Source organism: Anomalospiza imberbis, chromosome 22 (assembly GCF_031753505.1).
Source record: "Anomalospiza imberbis isolate Cuckoo-Finch-1a 21T00152 chromosome 22, ASM3175350v1, whole genome shotgun sequence".
Taxonomy (NCBI): Eukaryota; Metazoa; Chordata; class Aves; order Passeriformes; family Viduidae; genus Anomalospiza; species Anomalospiza imberbis.
In genome coordinates, this window is record NC_089702.1 from 2,548,708 (window position 1) to 2,574,668 (window position 25,961).

Here is a 25,961-nt window from a genome sequence, read left to right on the forward strand (position 1 = left end):
AATTATTGGCCCACACACAGCCAGCATTACGAGTTCATTGACAAGGGTGTCGGAACAGGAGGCGTGGATCACTGCAGCAACTTCACAGAAGAAGTGGTTTATCTCTCTGTGCCCACAGAAGGACAGACTGAACGTGAAGCCTGTCTGGATGGCGCAGTTGATGCAGCCTGACAGATAAGAGCCCATCACCATGAGCACACAGAGCCTTCTGCTCATAATGACCTGATAGAGCAGCGGGTTGCAGATGGCAGTGAAGCGGTCGTAAGCCATCACAGCGAGGAAGAAGGCTTCTGTTGTGCCAAAGAGAGAGAAGAAGAACATTTGTGAAGCACAGCCAGCGTAGGAAATTCTCCTTCTGCCCAGCAAGAATGCCAGTGCCGCCCTGGGCGTGATGACAGAGGAATAACAGATGTCCAAGGTGGACAAGTTCTCCAGGAAAAAGTACATTGGGGTGTGCAGGCTGGGGTCCACCCTGATGATGAGTATCATGCAGACGTTTCCCACCACAGTGACAATGTACATCGTGGAGAAGAGAACAGAGAGCAGGACTTGTGAGCCTGGGTGGGAGTTGAACCCCACCAAAATGAACTCACTCATCCTGGTGTGGTTTTCCATCTTTGCTTTCAGATGATGTTCCAAAAGGAAGTTAGGATGCAGTAGATTGCAGATAGTTTGCCTGGAGAAGCAATTATAGAAGAGTAAGACAAACAATGAGATGTATGAAACATAAGAAATATAAATTAATGTAATTAATTATATTATAAATTATATGTATGGACTATATGTAATATAAATAATATAAAATATTAAAATGTTAAAAATAATAATATAATAGAATAATAAAATAATAAAATAGATACTAAAATAATAAAAACAATAGAATATAATAATTATATATATTGTATTATATATAATATAATAATATATAATTTAAAGTAATACATATTATAAATAATAATAAAATTGAATGTAATGAAAATAATATATAATCTGATTATATAAATATAATATAATGTTATAGCATATTAATTATTAAATAATAAAAATAAATATATAGAGAGATAGAAAAAAGTATAGAATTTATTGACATACCATATCTTCAGATTTTTGTCACCTATTACAGGGTCATTTGTAAACTAAAAATCCTGTAACATTATTTTCAGTATAAAGAAACATTTTGCATGCAGCTTATCCAACCTATTTTAATTTAATAAACTTTATAACCAAGTAGAAACAGACATTTCCTTCTACAGTTGAAGACCTGTTTCAGATTTAACTGGCAGAAAAAAAATCTCATACTAAGATTGTAACTAACCCACAAAAGACTGCTCTCCCCTAAACAAAAGAACAAGGGAATGTGCTTCTTCACATGATGCAAAACAATTGAAAATATATATGAGCCAAGAAATGTATTAATCTGGATAATTGTTTTAAGAAAAACCAAGTGTATTATTTAAAAAAAAACTTGCTTTTTTTCGTGTGAGAAACTGAGTTTTTTCTTTTTTATAAAAGTACTTGACAAAAACCCCTTCAAACGTTGAGATTTCTGAAATAAGTTTTCTCTACTCAAATGTTAATTCACACAATATGTTAAAATTTGACTAATTGACAGGATGTTTCAAGTAATTCCTTTAAAATTCTATTAAGTAATTTTATTTTCATAAGCTAGTTGTCCTCTCACCTAGGCCTGATTATATTCTGTGGGTTGATGCCTACATTAGAACTCATAGTTTGGATGCCTTTAAATTCAGTGGCCAGAGATAAACACTCCAGCTTTAGAAGATTTACTGTAGAAAGTAGGAATCATATTTTAAGATTTTCTGGTTTTCTCCATTGACATAAAGGGAAGTGCAGCTGTTGTGTCTGTGAAAAGATGGGTGTAGATGTAAAAAGCTGAGTGACAGAAATAGTATTTTGTTTGGTTTGCTGTCGTTTTCATTAGACAATTTTTCTTAACCAGAATGTACCTAATCTTTTAAAAGCATTGAATTAATTTTTAACACATTTCTCCAGCTATCCCTCTGTGGTGCTTGAAATGTAACCTCACCTCTAGAGGTACCCTCAGAAGGTATTTAATATATTTAATCCTTTGTTCTATTCAATCCTTTGTTCTTATTTACCCACGAGTCTTGGGAAAGGGAAATAAATTTGGAGAAAGAATTTCTCTTTGCATAACCTTGCTCATCAAATATTTTGGATTTTTGTGTGCAGAGAGCTCAGCTTTAGGCAGTCAAGGTCAAGTATCCAGTCAAAGCTTGTTGTCTACAACTCTCACAATTCCTGAATTCCACAATTGTCAAAAGGGAGAAATATGTACATCCACAGTGTGATTCTTCTAATCTCACCCTACCTGTTCAAAACAGGGGGAAAACAATCCCTTAGAAATGACTGTCTTTGTTAGAAAAGGAATAAAGCCAGCCAGAAGATAATAAGAAAAAAAAAAAGATATACTTTTGTCCACAATAATGTAAAAGAAAACATCAATTGTCTGTCATTATGGTCAGCTGTTTAACAGGCGTGTGGTCTTGGCTTATGCATTTGACCTTATTTTTAAATTCTTATTTTTGTTCTGGTTTTATGTGTAACTGTCAATTATTTAAGTGTAATAGATGTAAACTTATTAAATAATTACATGACAATCAAACATATTGTCCATTGAAGGGTGTCCTACATCCTATCCAAAATTGTTTAGTTGAAATAAAAATTACAACTGCTTTAAGCAAATGGCTTTTTGAAGAGGCTGACAAAAACCTCAGCTAACAATGAAGATGCTGGAGATACTTTTTTAGCCAGTGAGAAGGGAAGATTTTTGATTCACCTGAGAAGTCTCTGGAACTGTCTGTCTCTTGGTTGATCAAACAGAAAGTCTAGAATGCAGACACATTAAATATTGGCTTCCTGTTAATGTACTTCATTTCCAGAAGAACTAACTGTATCCATAAGCCCTGATTACTACATTCTATATAATAAAAAAAAAAAAAAAGAGAAAACAACAACATTTAATACAGTTCTGTCACTACATTTAACAAAGCAAAGCTCAGATTTCACACACCACAATACACATACCTTGTAACACAGTTATTAAAGCCAGGTTTGGTTTTTTTGGAATTCAGGTTTCTTGAACACATTGCCAAAAAATACTGAGCATTTTTTCTACTCAGCTGATTTTTCTGTAGTCTCTTGTAATCAATACATCACTGGCCTTTCCTCTGACTGCTTCCAAGGGCATTCTCCTTAGCATGTTCCTTTATATATACTTTATTAGGTGTACATAAAAACCACCAGGGATTCAGTTTCCAGAGTCCTGGACCTTCACAGCAGACATCTGAAATCTCAAATGAGATATTTTTCCCTTGTGCAATTTTTCTTTGCCTGCAAAAGAAGAAAAATATAAGGAATAGAAGGAATAAAATAACAAACCCAAACAATAAAGTGTGAAGCTGTTTCTGTGTGTCTTCTACCCCTCCTTTTACACTGCTTCTTATGCAGAATCCTTTCTGCCCTTTTGTAGATTTTTTTCTGCTAAGCAAAGCGCTGTGGACCTAATCAAGACCTCATTAGCCATTAGAATCTGCTTCCTTCTGTCGTGGTTGAGACAGAGAGAGCACAAATCAACACTCTCCATTTTCAGAAGGCTTCAAACTGTTTTTATTATAGCCTGCATGCTTTTTATACATTCTTACAAAGCTCAGAAGTTTACACTTTACTCATTGCTCACCAGAGACAAACAAAGTGCTGATGGGAATAGGCAGTTGCATGTTTCTCTTATTTATCCTTCCTTCTTTCTTGGTTTCTGTGTCAGTGACCTTGGTAGGAAATTCTTTCAGGGGCAAACATGGATCCTCTTATCAAACTTCTCTCTGGCTCACAGAAATCACTGTAAAACCTCTTCCACATCCTTCCAGATTATCAAAATAGAACAGACACCCTTGCCTTCTCCCCAGGCAAGAAAACTTCTCTTCTCTAAACAAAAGCAAGTTTTCACCAATTGTGTTGTCTTCTCTGACGCCAGGAGTGCACTCACCTCTGAAACTTAGAAATACGGTTCAGGTGAGGGCCCAGCCTCCAAGGGAACACTGCTCTGGAGTGCAGCAACCACTCCAGGAAGGGAAAAAGCATTTCACAACTCCTCTTTGGCTATCTCAGACACCCTAGGACGTGGCTGTTTTTCAAAAAGCAAGCTTGCATTCTTCTCAGCACAGGAGTGTCACATTTAGCTACAGCAGCCTTTATTAAATTTTCTTTGTTTTGGCATGTGGTTTTAAATAAATCTGCATGAAATAGATGTTTCTGTCCTTTATATACTGGCTTCCCAAATTTTATGACTGACAATTGATCAGTATCTGCTAAACCAAGACTTATCTTACATTTGCATACATTCTTATCAGCTCCTGGAGGCAGAGAGTGAGATTAAGAGAGAAGGAAAGTTTCTCAAAAGCTAAGATTGGACTTTGTCTTACCTTCTTTACTTGTGAGTAGTGACTTATTTGCAGTACTTTAGAGGTACTTGACTTTGTGAAAGTGTTTTTTATGAAAACTTCCAGAAATAAGCTTAGATGCAAGAGGGAACTTGCATTCTCAAAAGGTTTGTGTTTGTGTAAGACTTTTTTGTGTTCTCCCCTTCTCTAAGGAACCCCTGTTGAATAGGTTATGAATTATTTGTGTCAGGTTATCTAACAATATTATTATTAGTGTAAATAAACCCCATAATAATTGGATGATAATCCTCTTCACAGTGCATTTGAAGGATTTTCCTGACATTATTTCAAAACAATCACTTCAGGTCAGTGCTTTAAAACCACACATGTGTAGCCAAATCACTGCATTAAAGGAACTTCACACTTGCAAAATGTCAATGAAAAACTCACTAAGGAGTCCTGAAATGCTATGGTTTGCACTTAAATATGAAAAACTGAGATAAAAGAAGAAATAGATTAGGTGATTTTTGATGTGTCAGTACTTTAATATATTGCAATAAGAATGAAGCAAGCCTGGTGCTGTACTGATTTTGTCTTGGATAGAGTTAAATTACTTCTCTGCAGCTTGTATGGGACTAAATTCTGGATTTATGATGAAAACCATATTGAGAACACAGGAATGTTTCAGTTGTTGCTGAACAGTGCTGGCACAGGCTGGGAGGGAGCAGGAAGCTGTGAGGGGACACAGCTGGGACAGCTGACTCCAGCTGACCAGAGAGACATTCCAGACCATGGGCATCATGCTCAGCAATAAAAATTGCAGGAAAAAGGAGAAAGGGATGTCCTTTCCAAAGTAAACCTTAGGTGTGATCCCCATTTTCTTGGAGATGGCTGAACATAAAAGCATATGTTATAGATAAATAACATATTTATAGGGTGATAATCTATATCCATGAGTAGTAAAGGAGCTGAGGGTAGTTTGCTTAGATGTCTAAATATATATGTCTAAACTTTAGTTATTTTTAGAAGAATTCATATCTACCTGTATCTGTGGCTCTTGATTTTTAATGCAAATCTAAACTACTGGATTTTTTTTCGTTCCTTTACAATGGTTCATATTGTAATGTATATTCATTTTGTGTTAATTACCTATTTTCTCATAGCAGATTTTCTGCTAATACCTGGATTACAGTCAGCACCCTACATTTCTGGTGAGAGCTCCCCACTGTGGTTCACTTCAAGCTGTTCTGACATCTCTCCTTAATTGTGTTCAAGTCCTCAAAAAGGTCTTGCTTGAAACAATTGGCAATACATGGCACAGTATGCATAGACATCTTTATTCCAGGTTTCTTCCCTGGAAACCTGAATGTTTCATCTGCCAAACTGGAGAAGTCAGTGTTTTGCTAGTTCAGAGCACAGAATATCAGATACCATGGTCTTAGTCATCAACTCAAACCCAGATTTAATATGTTCACATGGAGATGCACTCTGCTGACAGATTTATTTGTTTGTTTATTACACAATATGAAAAGTTCTGAAGCACTGTGGTAGTCTGAACACAGAGCAGTTTTCTTAGAGGCATCATTTTATTTCTAATGGATAATCAGATTTTCTCCCAGGCAATCCATGTTTAGCTCAGATTCACCAGCTGTGTTTCCAGACTCCTGCATGAGATCATTACTCCTGATGAAATACTGCTGGATTCAAGGCTCGTGCAGCCTGCAGGAAATATTGAAGTGATTTATCCTTTGTCTGAATTTCTTCATGGAAGACATTATTTGATGTGCAATGAGGTTATTTAGGGTACCTTGGTCCTGTTGTGGAGCTGAGGCAGAGGCCAAGTGACAATGCAGCTGTACCATGTGAATACCATGAGCTATTCACATTATACCTTCTTAATGCCATATTTGAAATTTTTTCTTCTTCAGAGGATGGTTCCTTTTATCCTACACTAGGTATCTAAGAATGTTACAATTACCCATCCTTTTCTGCAGCCTATTTCTCTCAAGGGATAATAACAAAATCTTGCACTAAATAAATCACACATAGATAGCTGATTTTCACATGCATTTTACAATGTTTTCTGGACTCTGTTCCATCCAGGGCAAACAAATCTGGGGTTCATTTTCTAGCATTTCCAAACATCTTTAAAAACAGAGCAGTCATTCAGCTGGAAACTTTTAAGAAAGGGTGACAGCATAGATTCTAAGGGGTAAAACAAGCAAAAAACCCCAAACCCACACATCTCGAGTCAAAACCATAGTATATACATAGATCTAACTGAGATATATCAAGGTCTAGTTCAATAAATATGAGTAGTGTTTGCATGGATTAAGGTTTGGACCTCCTGACTTCAGCTCCTTGGTGCTGCCAGTTGATTTCATGAGCAAAGCCCCTTCTCTGGGACTCTTGAGTTGATTTCTTTGGTGATTCTTCTGCAAGTAAAAGTCTTTCTCATGGCAACCCTGACTTCTTTGTTTCTAAGGCAATATATGAGGGGATTCAGAAGTGGCACAACCACCGTGTACAGGAGTGACACCAGCTTGTTAGCACGAAAGGTGTACATGAGCTTAGGGTGGGCATAGGTGAAAAGAGTGGTGGAGTAGAATAAAATCACCACGGTCAGGTGGGAGCTGCAGGTGGAAAAGGCCTTTTGCCTCCCCTGGGAAGAAGGAATCTTCAACACAGTGAACAGGATGCAGATATAGGAGGCCACCACAGTGCACAGAGGCACCATGATGACCAGCAGAGCCAAGGTGAAGTCCACGAGCTCAGCCAAAGAGGAATCGCTGCAGGAGATGTTCAGGAGGGGTGAAATGTCACAGAAATAATGATTGATTTTGTCCACGTCACAGAACGAGAGCCGGGCTATAAAGCTCAGCTTGATGGAAGAGGTGGTCAAACCACACATCCAGCAGCCAGCCAACAGCTGAGCACAGAACTTGTGGCTCATGATGAGGGGGTACCTGAGGGGTTTGCAGATGGCCACAAAGCGGTCGTAGGCCATCACAGCCAGCAGAACATACTCAGTGCAAACAAAAGTCACAAAGAAATGCAGCTGTGCCATGCACCCCTGGAACGAGATCCTCTTGTCATGAGACAGGACATCTATGATCATCTTTGGCTCAATGACAGAAACATACCAGATCTCTAAGAAAGACAGATTCCCCAGGAAGAAATACATGGGGTTTTGCAGGCTGGGGTTATTTTGGATGATGAGAATGATAAGGAAGTTTTCCAAGACAGTTAATAAATAAGCCAGAAGTAAAGCAGAGAAGAGAAGCAGCTGCAGTTCACCAGTGGTGGGAAAACCCAGGAGAATGAAATACATGACTTTGGTTTCATTCCTCCCACCCATTCTGTAGAAGAAAGATGAACCTTATCCACCTGAAATAAATTAATACAATGACACCTAACTACCAGGCTTAAATTCATAGCTATAAGTTACACCACCACTTAAAGACTGTAAAAGTTCAGACATTTTTTTTGCTGGGTTTTTAGAAATTAACTTCGTGAAATTTATCCTCTTAATTCAGAATTTTTCATTTTAAAAATTAAAGCATGCTTTTAAATTTACATTTCATGGAGATAAATATACATTACACATCTTGTCTCACCTTAGACAAATGATGATTGATGTCAATATATTATCCATCCAGTATAAAGAAGTGTTAGCTTATAGATAGACATTCACATTTCCAATGCTTTAGTTTCTACATCTAAACATTTCTAAAGTTATATCATATATATTCAATGAACTCTGAAAGAAATGTGAAGCACCACAAGGATATATTCATTTTGATAATCAAAAACTCTTCCAAACACATCTGAAGGAGCCCACTAGAGGTTTGTGTATCTGGCTCTGAGCACACTAACATGTGCACAAAAATCTATTGAGGTGGTACACAGAGCATCTCAGATACAGCATAAGTGCGACCAAATTATAATTCTGGGTCTGGTTTGTTTGCAGGTAACTCAGATTAATCCTTCAAAAATAAGAACGGCTCAGCCTGTACTGTAAAAACAAAACTGTTCTCAACCTTCTGTAGTGGGAATCCACTGCCTTAGCTGGTCCTGCAGAATATGATCAGTAGGGTACAGATGAAGTGTGGACTGGTATGTCAGTGCTGTGATTTATACCAGCATTTATACCAGATATTTTCTCAGCACAGAGAAATCAACACTTTATTTACCTAGGGTGTCTCATGAGGTCTGATTCAGAAATTGTAGCTAGCCTCCCAATGGAAGCAATCACAGAAAGAGGAGGGATGTTATTGTTTCCTCTGTGAATCCATGCAGAGTAGAAGAAACTCTGACGATTTTTTTCTGAGACACTGAACAATGAAATAATACCAGCTAGTGTCTACTGATTTTTATAGGGCAGAAGAAAGTAAAAACATACCCTGCGGCAGAGGATATGGCAGTCTTTTACTGAAAGGTAATATAGAAAAATATTTTAGTGCCCTAATCTAAAGCAGTAACCTTAACTGGTAATGGCTTTTGGAGTGAGTGATTTTGATAAGTGTACTTATAGCCACACTGGAGTTATGTGAACAATCTTCAGAGACACAAATAGCCAAACTATGCATGTTCTGAATTTTATAATGCAGTGCAAATATGTTCAGAGCAAAAGGAGGATCAAAGATAACATTGATCTGTCACCTGATGAGGTCAGTTGCCTCCCAAATAGAGCTGATGAGCTGCTGCAGAATTCTGTAGCATGAAGAGTACAAAACCTGATGTGGTCCCCTCCATGCTGCCAGGTGGGAGCAGCCCCTGAGTCAGCTGTTTGTAAAATCTCCTTCCAGTTGGTCTCATGTTTAAACCAGAACCATGACTAAAATTACATTCATACACTGAGAATAATGGGAGTTTAGCACCTAGGAGAGCTGGAATTACAGAAGTTTTTTGGCTGTTGGGGCACACAGTTTGATTTATTTTGCAAATATGTAAGAACCTAGTGACATTTGACATGCCTTATGGTATGCTGTTGAATTCTAACTTCTGGCCAAAGCCACATGTGCATGCCCAGGAATGTAAGGGCATCTCATGAAGAAGACAACTTTAAAATAATGTCAGTGCATGGAGAAGGGAGAGTAGTGTTAGTTCTTACCTCATTTCTGTTAGGCTGGTGAGGGTCCAACTACCATGGACCAATTTTGGGATCCCTGCAATTCAAGGAAAATGTGGATAAACTAGAGAGGTGCTTCCTAAGGCCTGCTAAGATGTGAAGATATGACTCGGGACACAAGCACCATGAAAAGAAGTTAATGGGTTTGTTCAGTATGGGGTATTGGAGGCTGTGCTGTGGTCTAACAGTGACAAGCTATAAAAAGGGACAAGGACAATGATTGGCAACTCAGTAGCTGCTATTTAGACCATTAGATGTGAGGTCAGAACAGTGCTTAAACAGCTTCCCTGAGAGATTTTAGTACCTCTGACATTTTCAGCTCTCAGCTAGACCAAGGCACAGCTGATCTAAATAGAGACATAGGCAGAGTTATGCCATAAAAGGGAACTAAAATTATAAATATGTTCACATCTGGATTACTGCACCCAGCTTTTGGCTCCCCAGTGGAAGAGTGCCATGGATCATCTGGAGAGCATCCATTCCCTGGATGGAATTGAACATATTGCTCAGTGTTGAAATCTACTCAGTGGGCACCTACAGCCAGATTCACTTCCCTAAACATCAATTCCTGTTGCAGTTTGAGGTGCCACAGGCTTTTCCATTTGACATCCACACCAAAGAATCATACAAAAACTTGGGTTGGAAAGCCAGAACTTTACTTCCAGAGTATTTTAACTCACTCTGCAGTCACAAACATATTTCAGGGTGGTCAGGTTTTTCAGGGACTTGTCAGGCCAAGCTTTGCAAAGCTCAAAGGACAGAGATTTCATGACCTTTCTGGGACTGTGTTGTGGTGCTTCGTCACTCTGATTGATTTTGTTTGATTTTTTTTTTCTTTTTTTGGACTATCTTATCTGAATTTAATTTGTTGGAACAAGTTCCTGTTGCTTTCGTCTTTTCAGGCATGCCCAATTAAGAATTGCCTCTATCTCCTCTGTAACACTCTTCAGGTGGTGGCAGACTGCAGCTAAACACCTGCTCAGCATTCTCTTTTCCACACTTAATCAACTGCTGCCGTTTGTCTCTGTGTGCTGCGTGCTCCCACCCTTCTGTCATTTGGTAGCTCTCTGCTGGACTGTCCATTTTGTCCTTCTTGTAGTGGGAAGTGCCAAACTGAACACAGTAATGTTGCTGTAGTCCTGGGTAACAAACATAGTCCAAGATCATTTATCATCAGGCCTGCTGGTGCAAGATTTTCTATCTGTGTGTTAAATTACCTTAAAGTTTTTCCTGACCCTCTCCTTTGAATGTTACTTTAGGAAAGATCTGTGTTTAGACAACTGATTCTTCTCTTAGTGCTTATATCTCCTCATGTAATGTAGAAGGTCCACAGGAAAATAACATTTAAAAATCAGGAGGTTCATTTAGTATTTAAAATGGAAATTAAACTGTGCAAATTAACCATCTTCCCCAAAAGTAAAGGTTTGTTTTCTGAATCTGAGCTACTTCCCAAAGTTACATTTGAAGTTAATAAAGAAGAAACTTCTCAGTGGTGGTTTATGGTCTCCTATCACAGCTATCTAGAATGACTGTTATTATCTGAATTACTGAAGTTCCCATCCTCATTCCTGTGAAGAAAGCTGACATAACTATTTATCTGGGGCCTCAAGTTCTTGAATCCTAGTTTCATGTTAAGTTAGATCAAAGTCAGAATGCAATTTTGTCCTTTGGTGCATACCAAAAAAATACATTAAGAGAAAGCAATTATGTTTATTGCCTTTTCCACTCCTCGGGAATTATGTGTGATGTGTTCAGTTAGAAAAACCTTTTACATTCACACAGATTCATAGATTTTAGCTGAACATGCAGATTGACTCGGGAGAAGGAATTAAGCACTGATGTTCAAAGAGAACCCCAATAACCATTTCTGTCAAAGTAAAAATCTTAATAGACTTTCACAGGACTCGGACACATTCAGCTGGAAGATTATCTCCCAAGCATTACATCAGGGGTCAGATGCAGAAACTCTGGAGAGAGCAGCCCTGCTACAGAAGACCTTCAATAAAGTGTCCTTTACTTCCTGGTTCCTGAGGCAGTAAATGCATGGGTTTAGCATTGGAGTGACTATGGTGTAAATGATGGAAACCAGCTTGTTGAGATCCCTGGAGTTTATACTCCTGGGCCGGGCGTACATGAAGAGGGTGGCCGAGAAGAAAACGATGACCACAGCCAGGTGAGAAGCACAGGTGGAGAATGCTTTCTTCCTGTTCTGGGCCTTGGGAATGAGCAAAATAGTTCTGATTATGCAGGTGTAAGAAATTATGATGACAGAGAGAGGGATCAACAAAGTAAACAAGGCCGAGATGAAATCCACCATCTCAGCAAATCGCCGCTGGGCGCACGAGAGGTTGAGCAGCGGGCTGATGTCACAGAAGAAGTGGTTGATGACCCCGAGGCCGCAGAAGGAGAGCTGGGAAATGAAGGAGACCTTGAGCACAGCTATGAGAAAGCCAAGCAGCCAGGAGCCCGTGGCCAGCTGCAGGCAGGCCCTGTGGCCCATGGCGAGCGTGTAGTGCAGCGGGGTGCAGATGGCCACGTAGCGGTCGTAGGCCATGGCGGCCAGGAGGACACACTCAGTGCACACCAGGGCGATGAAAAAGTACAGCTGGGCCATGCAGCTGCTGAAGGAGATGTTCTTATTCTTGGCCACGAAGGTGACCAGCAGCTTGGGAACGGTGACTGAAATGTAGCAGGCCTCTAGGAAAGCCAGGTGGCCCAGGAAAAAGTACATGGGCTTGTGGAGCTGGGGATTGGTTATGACCAAAATGATGATAACGATGTTCTCGGTGACAGTCAGCAAATACACAGCAAGGAAAATTACAAACAGCAGAATCTGGAGTTCTGTGGTGGTAGGGAATCCCAGGAGGATGAACTCATGGATGTGGGTATCATTTTCTTGTACCATGATGACCTTGAAGACCTGGAATGAAAGAGGAGCAAAAAGGAAAGAAATAAGGGAATATTTTGTATTATTCCCCCCAAGCACCCTCTTCATACTGGACTTGCAAATACAGTTTAAGTAGAGATTCCAAACCAGCTGTTTGATTGACATTCCTTATTATTTAACCACTTCTGAATTTTTTTTGTGTCCTACAGCAGGATCTTGGATTCTGCTTCCAAGATTGGTGAATCTTGGAGCAGGATTCTTGGATCCTGGCTCCAAGAAAATATTTGGGCTTCACTGATTTCTTCACAGACCTTCTTACCCCTGTCTTCACTTAAAACACCGTCAGAGGGGAAGAGACAACATTATTAAATGTGTGTTTGATCTCAGTCCTGAGCTACCCCCCAGACAGAAGCAAACTTGAGCTGTTTTACGTCTCCCTTACTCCTGAGTATTTGCAGAAGAAAAAAAGTGTTTATTCTCTCACACAGAGTACTTTAATTAAGTTTGCTAGGTTTAAGGGTTATGTGAATTTGGATTTTTCTTTCAAAATTGGAAAAGACCTCTGCAGCTGAAAATTTCTCTCATTTTCAATGGATTGACTAAAATAGGCCACTTGTCTCCCCAGTAACAGTTTTTACAGAGTCTTGGACTACAATAATTACAGTAGCCATCCATCATTTTTCTTCTGCATTAATTGATAGACTGAGTCTTGATTTTTCACAAAATACCTGAAGTTTGATGTTTATGCCTCTTATTTCCTCTTCTTAGGGAAGATGTCAAACAACTTTTTTTACATATTCCTGCACATTTCTATCCAAAACTCAACTGACTTTCTAGAATGATGTACAGTATTTGTTATTCACAAATTATTTTTTCATATAAAACATTAAGAAAAAAATCCATTAATGTTCTGAAAAAAAAGGAAAAATGTGTTTTTGTGATACCATTATTTATTTGTCTTGGAGTTTCAAAATATTTATTTCAAATTAGATTTTTCTCTTGCATATGGATAATCTGTGTGGAATCAATCTGATTGCATAACTTACATATTTCATTACAAGTACATCATTGCTGAGATATAATAAAGTGACAGAATACTGAATACAATTTCATTTCTAAGGACACCTTTCACAAATCCCAGCCTTCCATGAGATTTAGGCTGTGGTAAATACTGACAGGAAAGGCAGGTAACTCATTTTCCAGTATAGCCAGTAGAGATTCAAGCAATACAAGGAAAAAACCCAGTTTAAGTGATTTAGCATGCTATAGAATACAAATCATAATTGAAAAGTGCCTGAATGAAAAGGATATTTAAAAAAAAAAAGAGAAAAAATATGGTTCCCCATTCCATTACAGTCTTTAAAAATTCCAGATCTACCTTATAGTACCTTAGAATATTGACTGGCACTGCTTTAATTTTAAAAGGGTGATTAATTGGAGCATTTCAGGTACCTGCCCCCAACTAACAGATCATTCTCAGGTGGCACCAAAAGATAAGTTCCATAATTCAAGAATTAAGCTTTTCAATGTAAAAATAATGATGAATGTTTTTTACATTCTAGTCCACTGAAAGTAGAATACAAATCTCTTTTTTACCACATAAACATGCTCAGAAGCACTGCCATCGCATAGAAAACACAGAGACAGAGTGAGGGAAAGGTTATATTTAACTTACACTCTCAACAGAGGTTGTAAGATTTTTAAAAGACCATAAAATACAATAAAGAATTTCCATATTTCTAGTCTTTTAATCTGTTACATCTGATTTCCTTTCTAAGCAACCCCTTTCTCTTCTCTCTCACACTTTGAGAAACATGTCCATGTTTCCCTTGAAAACTGCTCACAGCATCCCAGAATCCCAGAATCCCCAACTGGTTTGGGTTGGAAGAATTTTAAAGCCCATCCAGTGCCACCCCTGCCATGGCAGGGACACCTTCCACTGTCCCAGGTGGCCCCAAGCCCTGTCCAACCTGACCTTGGGCACTGCCAGGGATCCAGGGGCACCACAGCTGCTCTGGGCACCCTGTGCCAGGGACTCCCCACCCTCCCAGGGAAGAATTTCTTTCCAGTATCTGATCTAAACTTATTCCTTTTCCATTTGAAGCTGTTCCCCCTTGTTCTGTTGCTCCAGTTTCTGATAAGAACTGAGAATGCCATTTCCAAGACACTCACAATTTATGTTGGAATTCTCAGAGCTCAGGTGAGATCAGATGAGAATAAACATCTCTAAAAAACCTAAAGAAAAAGAAATTAAAGGCTTTTTGTCTAAGAAGAGATCGGTATCTATGCTTTTCTCTCTTCCATTTAGCCAAACCTTACCCCTGTGCTGCTCTGTTTCTCTCCAGTGGCTGGAAGCTGGTCTGTTGGTGGCTGCTTTGTTAAAAGCTGTGAGCACAAACACCTCCTGCAGGCTCCTGGCACTTCAGCTGAGCAGGAGATTTCCCAGGATGGTAAAATATCTCTCAGTACATTATCCTTAAAAGCCCAAGAGGACTGGGAACAGAATTAGAGGGAATAATTTCCCCTATTTTTTTCTAAACCTCACAGAAGGTGTTGCTCTGCTGCTGGTTGGTTGTTTACTTGTTAGTTTTTTATGTGCTAACTATTGTAGCATTATTCATTTTTTTTTTCCTTCTCCCAGGTCACTGCTGTCTGTGTGACAAGGCATCAGACCAGAACTCAGGACATTTGTACTTTGCTGGTGGCTCATGATGGGTAGCTCTGACCAGTAAAACTCTTCACTTATCAGTGCCTTAGTTTCTCCATACATTAAATTGTGGAAGAGGTTTTACAGCAACTTCTGTGAGCCAGAGAGAAGTTTGATAAGAGGATCCATGTTTACTCCTGAAAGAATTTCCTACCAAGGTCGCTGACACAGAAACCAAGAAAGAAGGAAGGATAAATAAGAGAAACATGCAACTGCCTATTCCAATCAGCACTTTGTTTGTCTCTGGTGAGCAATGAGTAAAGTGTAAACTTCTGAGCTTTGTAAGAATGTACAAAAAGCATGCACGCACAATAAAAACAGTTTGAAGCCTTCTGAAAATGGAGTGTGCTGCTTTGTATTGCCTCCATCTCAACTATGACATTAAATAATTTTTGCACTGGTCTTGAATATTACTTGAGGTTCCACAGACACAGTAGTACCCAAGCATTAAGTATCAATCATATTTTAGGTGTGAAAGACTCCATTCCGAGGGGAAATCCAACTCCCTGCACGTGCCTACAGCTTAGAGTGAGATACAGCCCAGAGAGGAGACACCCAAATATTCAGTACACACCCATATTCAAGAAATATAACCACTTTTTATCCCCTTAATTTTGTCTGGCCTCTGCTTCTATGTAACCCATAAAGGTTGCAGTGTTAGGGAATAACTGGCTGCTGCAGGTTTCTTGTTGTTTCCCCATTGCTCAGGTGACAGCACTCCCACAAAAGGTGAGCATTTGGGTGGAGGTTCCTCCTGGCCCCGAGCCCAGGGCTGACACACACACAAGGATCTGTGAGCTGGTACTGGTTCAGCAGGGCTGTGAGCAGCAGAGAACAGCAGCTGCTGAGGTGTGAGCATTGACAGAACCACGGGTGAGTGCTGTGGCTGGGTGCTGGAGCTCTGGATGCTGAGATTTCAGACTTTCTGTGCTGCCAGGCACTGACCCCCAGGAGAACACTGCATCAGACCTGAGGCTGTGGAGAAAACTTCCAAATGAATGATAGAACTGGGATTGTGGGTGTGCAGTTTGGATAGAAGTGTGTGATATCACAGGGTGGAAAACTCGGAGTTTAAGGTTTTAGAAAATAGTAATATATATAAAGCAAGATGGAGGTTTTACGGCAGCTGGCCCTCCTTCTTCTCCTCCTTCTTCTTCTTCTCCTCCTTCTTCTTCTCCTTCTTCTTCTTCTTCTCCTTCTTCTTCATGGGTTTGAGTGGTTTTGTGTAATTCGACAGAAAAGTCTGCATTGCAGGGCACGGGTGGTTGGTTATTGGGTTAAAAGTAAAAATAATTTAGATGTTATTTCTTAATTGGATAGGTTTTTTTTCCCTAAAAGACCAAGTAGAGAGAGATATGGGGCCATTTTGTAGCTTGTTAGAGAAATGCTGTAGGACTCTTGGCTTGTAAGACTGCAATATAATAAGAAATGAGTTGGGCTGAGAAAGGATCCCAGCAGGAGGAGATGCTGAAGAGCAGCTGAAAGCAGGGGATGGTCAATACTGGCAAACAGAATGCCCCAGAATCTTTTCAGAAGGCTGGCACAAAGGAAGATGTGGTTGAACCACAGTTGTGAGCAGCCCCAGAATGGATGGAGAAGCTGACCCAGAGAAAAGGAGTGTGACCTTCAACTTAGAAAGAAAGAGAACTGCAGCAGTGAGGGACAGAGTAGAAAGCAAGGTCAAAAAGGAGAGCTAGGGGGGAAAAAAGAGAGAGAGAAAGAGAAAGAAAACAGAAGAGGAGAGAGAGAGAGGAAGAAAGACAAAGAGCAGAGAGGGCAGAGAGGGGAAAAAAAAAAAAACCTGATTCAGAGTAAATCTGAAATGAGAATTACTGGTTTGAACAATTAAAAATGGCTTACTATAATACTGTAAAATGAGAGCTCAGTGTGTAGCATTGTGTGTAAAGATGTAGTATGTATTATAAATACCTAGATGTAAAACTTTCTATCTAGAAAAACAAATTTTTCTCTGTATTATGTCCAAACCTGCAGTGCAAAACAAAAGACTTACTCAGTATTTAATAACAACAGTATTTTCTGCCTTTTTGGTTTTGTGGGTTTGGGGGTTTTTTCCACTTTGCTGTCAATACAGAGTTCACAATCTTTTTTGCAGCACTAGGGAGATGAGAATCACAAAATTACATGGACTGGCTATTCTAGTGACAGCAGGAATCACTGGTGCAATCTGGTGGGTGTTCAACCTTTGATAATTATCCTCAACTAGCATTTCTTTCTATTGCCCAGACTGAGTTTCTTCTAACTAATGCAGATAACAATGTAAGCATTTACACAAAGCTAAATTCAAAATCCCCTTTTACACTTGAAAGATGAAAATAAGCAAGGTGTGGACACTTTTAACCTCTTCTAAAAGAAATTCTAAAAGTATGATTAATTGTCTCTGTGTATTCCTGTGAGCCCAAGTGTGTGTTTTCATGTTTACATCCCACACCTCTGTGCTCCAGACCAGCCCAAGGATCCTGGCACAGAGCTGGAACTCTGTGGAGTGGATTGAGCTGTGTTTGATTTAGCTGTATTTATTTAGCTGCACCGTGGCTGGATTGTCTTCCTTGGTTCTCCTGTCTGCCACAGTCAGGCTTTCATGGGGTGCATTCAGTGCTCTGGAGCCCGAAATCAGAGCAGGTGGGGTTAATTCAGAGTTGGCTGGAACAATATTGAAGATCTGTTCCAGTTGGAGGAATTAGAACAAGTTTTCAGCCCCACACTTTCTCTGCAGCAGAGCATCCATCACAAATGCTCACATTTTTGTTTAAAATGGCAGTCAGGCTCAGGAGATCCCACAGACTGGCCAGAGCAGAGTGATGCTGTGAACACCTGGCTTCAAGGGGCAGCTGCACAGCCAGTTCTAGCATCAGCTGAGACCAATCTCTGCTGTAAAAACAGCTTTTTACCTGCTGTAAAAACCAAGCTCTGCTGTAAAAACAGCTTTTTACCTGCTGTAAAAACCAAGCTCTGCTGTAAAGCACACACATTTCGTTTGGTGCAAGTAGTCTGGGGCAAATTAAACCATTCACAGATCCTCAGAGTTAATTGGTCTTCAGATAACTTTAGGCTAAACTCGTGTCTTGAAACAGCTGAGATTTGCAAATCCTCATCACCATACTGACCCCACAGATGTGTGTTCTGTTAGCTTTGTTTTATAGTTTCAGGCACACAGGAAGTGGAGGAGAGGTTGATTTTTGTTTCCATCATTGAATCATTGCTTTCTTATCCTGTCCAAGGTACCACCACCCTTTCTCCCCAGCCAGAACCCAGGAACACAAAGCCTCCCCTGGAGAGGATTCAGTCCTGTAAGTTCATTCTGCATGCAAACCAAAACAAAATAAAAAAGTAACAAAAGAGGTATGGACATAGTGGAGAGAGTTTACCAAAGACTTTACAACACTTATGTGAAAAGACTCATTCTTAGGCATCAGATCCATGCCCTAGAAGTGCTGATTTCCATTTTGATATGAGCCATCCTGCAGGGCCCAGCAGGCTCAGATTCCTGAGACTTCATACGGGCAAATGTGGATCCATTGATGCAGCTCCCCCAAAATCATGCAGTGAAAAGGCAGCTTAATCCCACCTGCCTTGGACACCTGGAAGCTGCTGTCTCTGTACCAGGAACTCATTCAGGCTTCCTCTGTATTCACTAAAAAAAATTGGGCCCTTTGGCATATTGTCTACTCCCTCTGGTTTAGTGTTGTCCACAAACTTGCTGAGAGCTAACAGATTCTGGATATGGAATCAAGAAAGATTTCTGGTAGTTTACCAGACTGAAACTTCCTGGGTTTTTAATGCTTAGTTTCATTTAACTGAACCATATTTTACTATTTTCTTTCTCTCGTTTTTGTTTTTTTTTTTTTTCCTTATGGATTACACTTCTCTTATCCCCACTGCTTTTTTTACTTCGGTTTGTCCTCTTCATCACTTCTTTTATAACACACACAGTTGTGTAATTCTCTGGAAATGCTGCTCTGAGGAGTCTAGCATATATGACACGGGGAGAAATAAACTTTAATACCAATAAAGCAATATGACAAAAGCAATGCATCCTTTTTGTAATTAATTTGAAACTTAAAAGACTGCAGTATGAGAACATTTTCATACCACCACCACTCCCCCACCCCAAAAAAAAATTATATGGCTAGATATCTTTCTGGATTTGTGTATATGTGATTCTTTTAATTTCCCTCTATTAGCCTGTTTAATCTGTTACTTTTAGTAAGTGTTTCCACCTGACAGAACCTGTTTTTCCTGGTGGAAAATCTAGGAATCAAGACTGGTGGGTTCCTACTCAGTGACCCATCCACAGGAACCTGCACAAGCAATGAGAATGGAGAGCAGTGACCTCTGCTCTGTGTCCTATGGACATAAACCTGCCAGAAAAATACAAATTTTGTGCAAGGTCTTTGGCCTTACTGGACCAGGCTCTCACTGGGTAGAAGTAAAACTGAGTTTTCCAAAGATGCGCCACAGAAACAGACACATCGAAAATAATTTTAAAACTGATTAATTTGCATTCAGCTCTACTTACACCAGCTGAGTAGTCTGTTAAATGTAGTTCACACTACATGAACTCATATAAATAATAAAATAGTGTTTATGATGGAGTCTGACTGGATGCTCACTGACATTGAGCCACAGAAAGCTCTCTTGTGGGGCTCATCTCTCAGAAAAAGAAAATCTGAAACTTCTGTGCCATGATGCATTTTTATATCTTTTATTTCTCCCTCATTTGCAGAAAAACAGACCTACATGAAACATCTCTGATGGTGCCATGGTAAGTGTATAAGTGTACCTCCTCTGGCTCCATTACCATGATATCCCATGGTTCTCAGAAACACAGACTGTGAGTGGCACAGAGAGGTCAGGACAGCTGAGAGCCAGACTGAATGAATAGCAAAGGATGCCTGGCTAGAAAAGCAACTCTTCCAGAAACCATCAGAAATGCACAGATGAAGAATCTTTCATTTGTTACTTTCAGAAAGGAAACCGAGAAATGATGGTGAATGTTGAAAATATTTTGGTTTAATTTTATCTTAATTCATTTTTTGCCTCCTCTGTCACCACTCAGAAGCTAAAAACAAGAGGCTTTGGCTGATACTATTTCTAGTGGTAGCAGTCAGCATCATACATGATGTGTAAATGCCTGTGGAATTAACATTTTAGGTCACTGGGATGAATTATTTTCTGGAATTGCCTATTATAGAATTATTTGCACTAGGGAAAAAAAAAGGAAAAAAAAAAAAGGTATGGACATACTGGAGAGAGTTTACCAAAGGATCATGAAGGGGCTGGAGCTTGTCTTCTATGAAGGATGGCTGAGAGAGCTGGGACAGTTCAGCACAGAGCAGAGCAATCCCTCCCATCTGCTCTGGAAATTAGCCTGGCTGGCTGAGGGAATAGAGAAACAGAAACTTCAGAGACACCGAAGGATTTGATCTGCAGCCTTGGAAGAAGCTTAGATTGATGTAAAAATACAATACACAGACATTAAGCAGAAAAATCATAAATTTGTGTTTCCATAGTTGTAGGTGAGAATGTGCCTTGAGGAAGTGACAAACTGGACTGATGAGATGGTGAAGGGCTGCAGTGTAAGGGTGTGGCTGCATGGAACAAGCTGAGAGTTCAGAAGCTATAACAGAAGCCAATGTGTGCACGTGAGTTCGAAGCCCATTGGACAAAAGTACCCGCAGTGCAGCAGAAGTGAGCAAAGCTGATGGGTTAGAAAAGCAAAATAAACCCTGTGGCAACGGCGCATTGGGTTAGGAAGTTCTACATTGCCTTGTAACAGAGAAACTTGTGACTGCTCTTGAGCTGTGGCCGAATGCTTGCTCCTCTAAAATCTCACAGCCCCTGAGACTGATGTTTGTCTGAGCAATAAATCCTTCTGAGCCTGAAAACAGTCCCACCCCTTCATTCCTAGCAGCAATAGCTGACCTTATTAGCAGAGCTCGAAACTCCATTCCTCGTGGGAAGGGGATGTTGTTCTGAGTGTCAGAGATAAACCAGTAAACAACACCCTAGGAAGAATCAGGGAAATACCTGTCCATCATCCCAAAGGAATTAGGGAGCAAATTAGGGATCTCCTCCTCCTCCTCCTTCCAAAGGAGGAGGAGATCAACAGCCCAGCTGAAGAGCCTCCATCAATACACAGGTAAGGAGCAGAAATCTGTGCTGCAATCAGAAATCTGTGATGAATTGAATGTGAAGATGTGAATTACGATGGCAGAAAGCAAGCAACCCTGAAGTCCTTCAGCCAGTTTCCTTAAGAGGGATATTTCTCAGAGAGAAAATAGGAGTCTGCCTACCTAATGTGATACAAGCAGTGGATGAATTCAAATTTCTTGAGAAATAGCCTGAATGGTCACATGAATGAAACTTTTCCTGCATTTACATATCTGTTAAATGGTGATTTTGACGCAACATAAATTCTTTGTTGGGTATCTTTAGTCTTGCGTGCGTAAGAATTATTAATAATTATTATTATCAAAGTGGAGAGCTGCACATCTGGGGCACTGCAGCTGAGGGCTGAAAGCTTTCCAGGAGAGACAGGCTGGGAACAACGGGAGCATGTGCTGCGCACTGTGTTAAGGGATGGATGGATTGTGAAAAGCTGCCTCTGAGTGACAGCCACCGACAGCTTGGGAGCTGGGGGGGTGACAATCAAGGATAGACACCTATTGCAGGTGTCTGCTCCAGGATTAGGTGACTTGGTGTTGTAGTAAGGTAGAAAAATTAAAAAGAAAGGTCTCATAAAATCAGGCCTGCTCTGTTAAATCAGTGGCTGCCCTTGTCAAGCTAGCACTTTGCAAATTCCCATGTAGAGGCAATCCTGGTGTGAGCAGTCTGTTAACATAACAATCTATTCCCGGGTAAAAACAACTAGCACCTGCATAAACATTAAATCCATCCCATGAGAATCAGTGAAGAAAATATATAAACAACTGAAGAGCAGAGAGTTTTGATAGACAAGTAAAATACCTTTTACAAAACATTAAAGTAACAAGTAAGCTACTTTTAAGTAGCTTAGAAGTAACTACTACTTGTTTCTTGTAAGTAGCTTGGTAGTAACAAGTAAGCTAGTATATAAAGTAGCAAGAAAGCTGCTGACCAATTGGAGTCACACATGAGGTCTGTAAAACTGTATAAAAATGAGTAGTGTGAATAAAAAATGGGCTTTTTCCACCATGAAGAAAATGGAGTCTGGTGGGATTTATTCTGATATCTCAGATTTTGCTGACAGTACTTCCTTGACCCCTAGCGATTTCAAAGGGAGACTGGAATGATTAACTCAGTGTTAAATCTGTGTTTGTCTTCCTGAAGTTCCTGGGCCTGATTTATTAAAGAAATATGGATATTGATCTAGTACCGATACCCAACTGTGACAGACAAAAACTCTCTAACAGTTTGAAGTTAGAAAGTGTATGTTTATTGCGGCGCCGGGCAGCGTGCGGGATAGCTCCCAAATACACGCTGAACCTTTCAGGTGATTACAGAGTCCTTTTATCCATACAAGTGTTGAATACCCAAAATGCAAATACATATTCATCATTTTGGTACATCCCATCCTCGCTGCGTAAGCTAATAATTTCAAAAGATATTAAGCACGCGTAGTTTGTTCCTTGAAATGGGTCAGGGGTGCCTTTCATGGGGAGGGGTCCCAAAGTGAGGAAGTAAATGAAGTCTTCCTCATTCTGACCTTTCTACCTTTTCAGTGCAAATATGACAAATGAACCATGGTAGAGCTCCCATTCCCTGTCTTCAATTGGTTTCAGAGCAGAGGAGGCCCACAACTGTCTGATGTTCCTAAAATCTATTTGTCAGTTTCTATATTCTTCATTATAAACCCAGCTAACTAAACATTGTGTTGACAAGCAATCAATTATTAGTTAACTACTAACTCTTCATTGAGGCCTACTCATTTATTTTAATTAACTCCAGTAAGGCTCATCTCTAACTAAAATCTCAGCTCCTCTAAAATCTCTAAATCCCTTAAAGTTTATGTTTCAGGCCATCTAAACCCTGCCTTCATTCTCAACCCCTTGCAGGAGACGGGATGTGCTGGTGTTGACACCATGGCTGGCTCCAATTGTCTGGGAAGGCACGTTCAGCAGGGACATCCTGAACGCTCAATATCTGCAGAAGAACGTGGTCACTGGATTGGTCACTTTTGCTGTTGAAAAGTATTGGTTTGCCTTTTATTTCTTGTTAAATAGTTAAACCTCTCTGCAGTACTGCTCATGGAGCACAAGTGAGAAACATTCCAAAGACTGAAAGTGAGCAGCTCTAGACTGGGAAAAATGTGGCATGTCAGTGTCACCTTCCAAAGTAAGGCAGCTGGCTGGGACATTGTTTTGAACAATGGACAAAAAAATATCCTTGGAAATATAACTAGCATTTTGACCTATTGAAATAAAAATTCTAGCTCCTGCTACATTTCTAACAACAAGCTTTCCCTCTATCCTCCACTAAAAAATAGAAAAATTCTGTGAAGTTGAGATGTTATTTGGTTTCTGTATGAGTTTAAAGGTAAAATATTAGCTCTAGTAAAAATATTAATCATGCTGTTACAGCTTTTATGTTCTTGGGAAGGTTCTTTTTCAAGTTTCTGAGGGAAGAACTATATCTCTATACCCTCTATCTCCACTGGCATCTTAGAGTTACACAGCAACTTCAGGTACTTCAAGGCAATCAAAGCTATTTAATTGATCATTTTCACCCTCTACTATGAAAACAGTCTGAGAGAGTTGGGGTTGTTGAGCCTGGAGAAGACAAGGCTTCAGGAAGGCCTTAGAAGCCCTCCTGTACCTAAAGGGGCCCTACAGGAAAAGGGGAGAGGGATTTTTTAAAAAGCTGGGTAGAGACAGAATGGGGGAGAATGACTTTACACTGAAAGAGGGTAGATTTAGATCAGATATTAGGAAGAAATTCCTCACTGTGAGGGTGAGAGGCCCTGGCACAGCGTGCCCAGAGAAGCTGTGGCTGTCCCTGGATCCTTGGAAATGTCCAAGGCCAGGTTGAACAGGGCTTGGAGAAACCTGGGATAGTGGAAGTTGTCCCTGCCCATGGCAGGGGGTGGAATGAAATGGTCTTTAAGGTCCCTCCCAACACAAACCATTCCATGATTCTCTGTTGATTCTATGATCCTCTCTATGAAGTTAAAATATTCCACTGCAGAAAGAGTGCCAGGGAGCAGGTAAAAGGGAGGGATGAGGGGATTTACATTATGGAGTGATATCAGAGAGCAGCACTGGGTGGAAGGCACGTGTTCTGTGAAAAGCTAAAATGTGAATTTTTAGTGAAAGCTAAAATGTAAAATGTGCAGCAGCATGAGGAAGGCTTGAAGGGCAGCAGCTGTGTTAAATAAGGAGCACTAACATTGTGAGAAGGAGCGACAGACAGAAAAAGACAAAGAAAGTGAAGTTGAAAAGCTGTTGTTCTTCAGCAGGAGGAGCCTCTCCATTCTTTTCCTTTCCATGTCTCTTAGATATGTCCAGTTCATAGAAGGGTTCATGAGCTCTGCCAACAAGTACTTCCTTGCTGGGCACCCCGTGAATTTCTACTTGTTCACAGACAATCCTGAGAAGATCTCTCACCTTCAGATGGCCCCTGAGAACCACCTGGTTGTCATCCCTGTCCAGAATGGCCCCAGGTGGCAGGACATCTCCAGGAGCCGTATGGACATCATCAGCTCCTACATCCAGAGCCATTTCCAGCACGAGGTGGACTATCTGTACTCCATGGACATTGACGTCCAGCTCCTGGCACACATCGGCGTGGAGATCATCGATGCCCTGGTGGCCACCATCAGCTCCTGGCAGGTCACCCCACAGCACGAGAACAAAGCCTCTGAGGCACACCCCGAGTCACAGTCTGCCATCCCTCAGGGACAAGGGGACTTCTACTACACAGCAAGCTTCTACGGGGGCAGCGTGTCCGAGGTCTACAAACTGACCCGAGCCTGCTCTGCAGGGCTGATGGAGGACACAGAAAATGGCATTGAGGCTCCCTGGCACCACGAGAGCCACCTCAACAGGTACCTGCTGCAGCACAGGCCCACACGCCTGCTGTCCCCAGAGTACTACTGGGACCCAGAGCACTACTGGGACTCAGAGCTGAGCCCCAGCACCACCCAGGTGAAGAGGATGTGCTCTCTGCGCCAGCACAGCCAGAGGCAAGCTCCTGAAAAAAAGAATGTGAGGCCTTTCCTCTTCCCAGCCCCACTAAACTGAGGGTAAGGGGCAAAGGAACTTTCCCTCTGTTTCTAGGACTGCACACATTTTCTCACATAAAGTGGGTCTCCTTAGCTAGAGACTACTAAACCTAGAATTTTCTTTTATTAGCAACTTCTTTTTCAACTTTTTGCTTTGCAGCTGTCCTTTCATCTGCATGTTTACAAGCACAGGCTTCTTGCCATCCTAAGAACATAGCAAAATTGATAAGGACATGCTCAAAACCAGTATTTAGGCATCTGAATAAAGTCAGTTTGCAAATTTACAAATGGTCCCCACAGATAAGGCTCTGTAATTATACTTGTCTTCTGTCTTATATTATTTGCTGAAAAGATGTCCTAACAACATGATAATTTAAGAATTTGAACGAGACACTACTAGCAAGCTTAAATCATTTACTCCTTAATTTCTGACAAAATGAAAGCACCTTCCTCATTGTTCAAGTTACAGAACTATCTGATTAATTAAAAACATGGGTGATTCTACAAATCCTAAATGTATGTGGACTATCAAAAGAAAATTAAATCATACTTGAAAAATCATAATCATTAAATCATACTTACTTTTTCAACTTTCCTTT

At 40.3% G+C, this 25,961-nt stretch overlaps 4 protein-coding genes across 5 annotated transcripts in view; 1 reads left to right on the plus strand and 3 right to left on the minus strand.

Annotated features, from left to right (window-relative positions):
• The window catches only part of LOC137486446 (olfactory receptor 9S13-like), a 1,166-nt gene extending 421 nt beyond the window's left edge, over positions 1 to 745 (minus strand). Inside the window, exon 1 of the mRNA XM_068211748.1 lies at positions 1 to 745. This exon is cut by the window's left edge and continues 421 nt beyond it. Within this exon, the coding sequence (XP_068067849.1) occupies positions 1 to 615 (615 nt within the window). The 5' untranslated portion in view covers positions 616 to 745.
• Positions 746 to 6,749: 6,004 nt separating this feature from the next.
• LOC137486771 (olfactory receptor 6Y1-like) lies at positions 6,750 to 8,019 on the minus strand. Its single transcript, XM_068212250.1, has one exon. It carries the CDS (start codon positions 7,774 to 7,776, stop codon positions 6,799 to 6,801), a length of 978 nt encoding a protein of 325 aa, XP_068068351.1. The 5' UTR covers positions 7,777 to 8,019; the 3' UTR covers positions 6,750 to 6,798.
• Positions 8,020 to 9,527: 1,508 nt separating this feature from the next.
• LOC137486685 (olfactory receptor 6B1-like) lies at positions 9,528 to 12,454 on the minus strand. Of its 2 annotated transcripts, none has more exons than XR_011005777.1 (2): positions 10,767 to 11,477; positions 9,528 to 9,586 (listed from the first exon to the last, which is right to left on the minus strand). XR_011005777.1 is itself a non-coding variant. In XM_068212115.1 (2 exons), exons 1-2 carry the CDS (start codon positions 12,452 to 12,454, stop codon positions 9,542 to 9,544), a joined length of 933 nt encoding a protein of 310 aa, XP_068068216.1. In that variant the 3' UTR covers positions 9,528 to 9,541. The 2 variants fall into 2 exon arrangements, 1 of the variants encoding a protein (XP_068068216.1); XM_068212115.1 differs by lacking the exon at positions 10,767 to 11,477 and adding an exon at positions 11,567 to 12,454.
• Positions 12,455 to 15,687: 3,233 nt separating this feature from the next.
• LOC137487082 (histo-blood group ABO system transferase 2-like) lies at positions 15,688 to 25,381 on the plus strand. Its single transcript, XM_068212722.1, has 6 exons — positions 15,688 to 16,016; positions 17,257 to 17,331; positions 18,383 to 18,451; positions 19,888 to 19,926; positions 23,198 to 23,332; positions 24,637 to 25,381. The coding sequence occupies exons 2-6, from the start codon at positions 17,267 to 17,269 to the stop codon at positions 25,379 to 25,381; spliced, it is 1,053 nt and encodes a 350-aa protein (XP_068068823.1). The 5' UTR covers positions 15,688 to 16,016; positions 17,257 to 17,266.
• Positions 25,382 to 25,961: the final 580 nt, after the last annotated feature.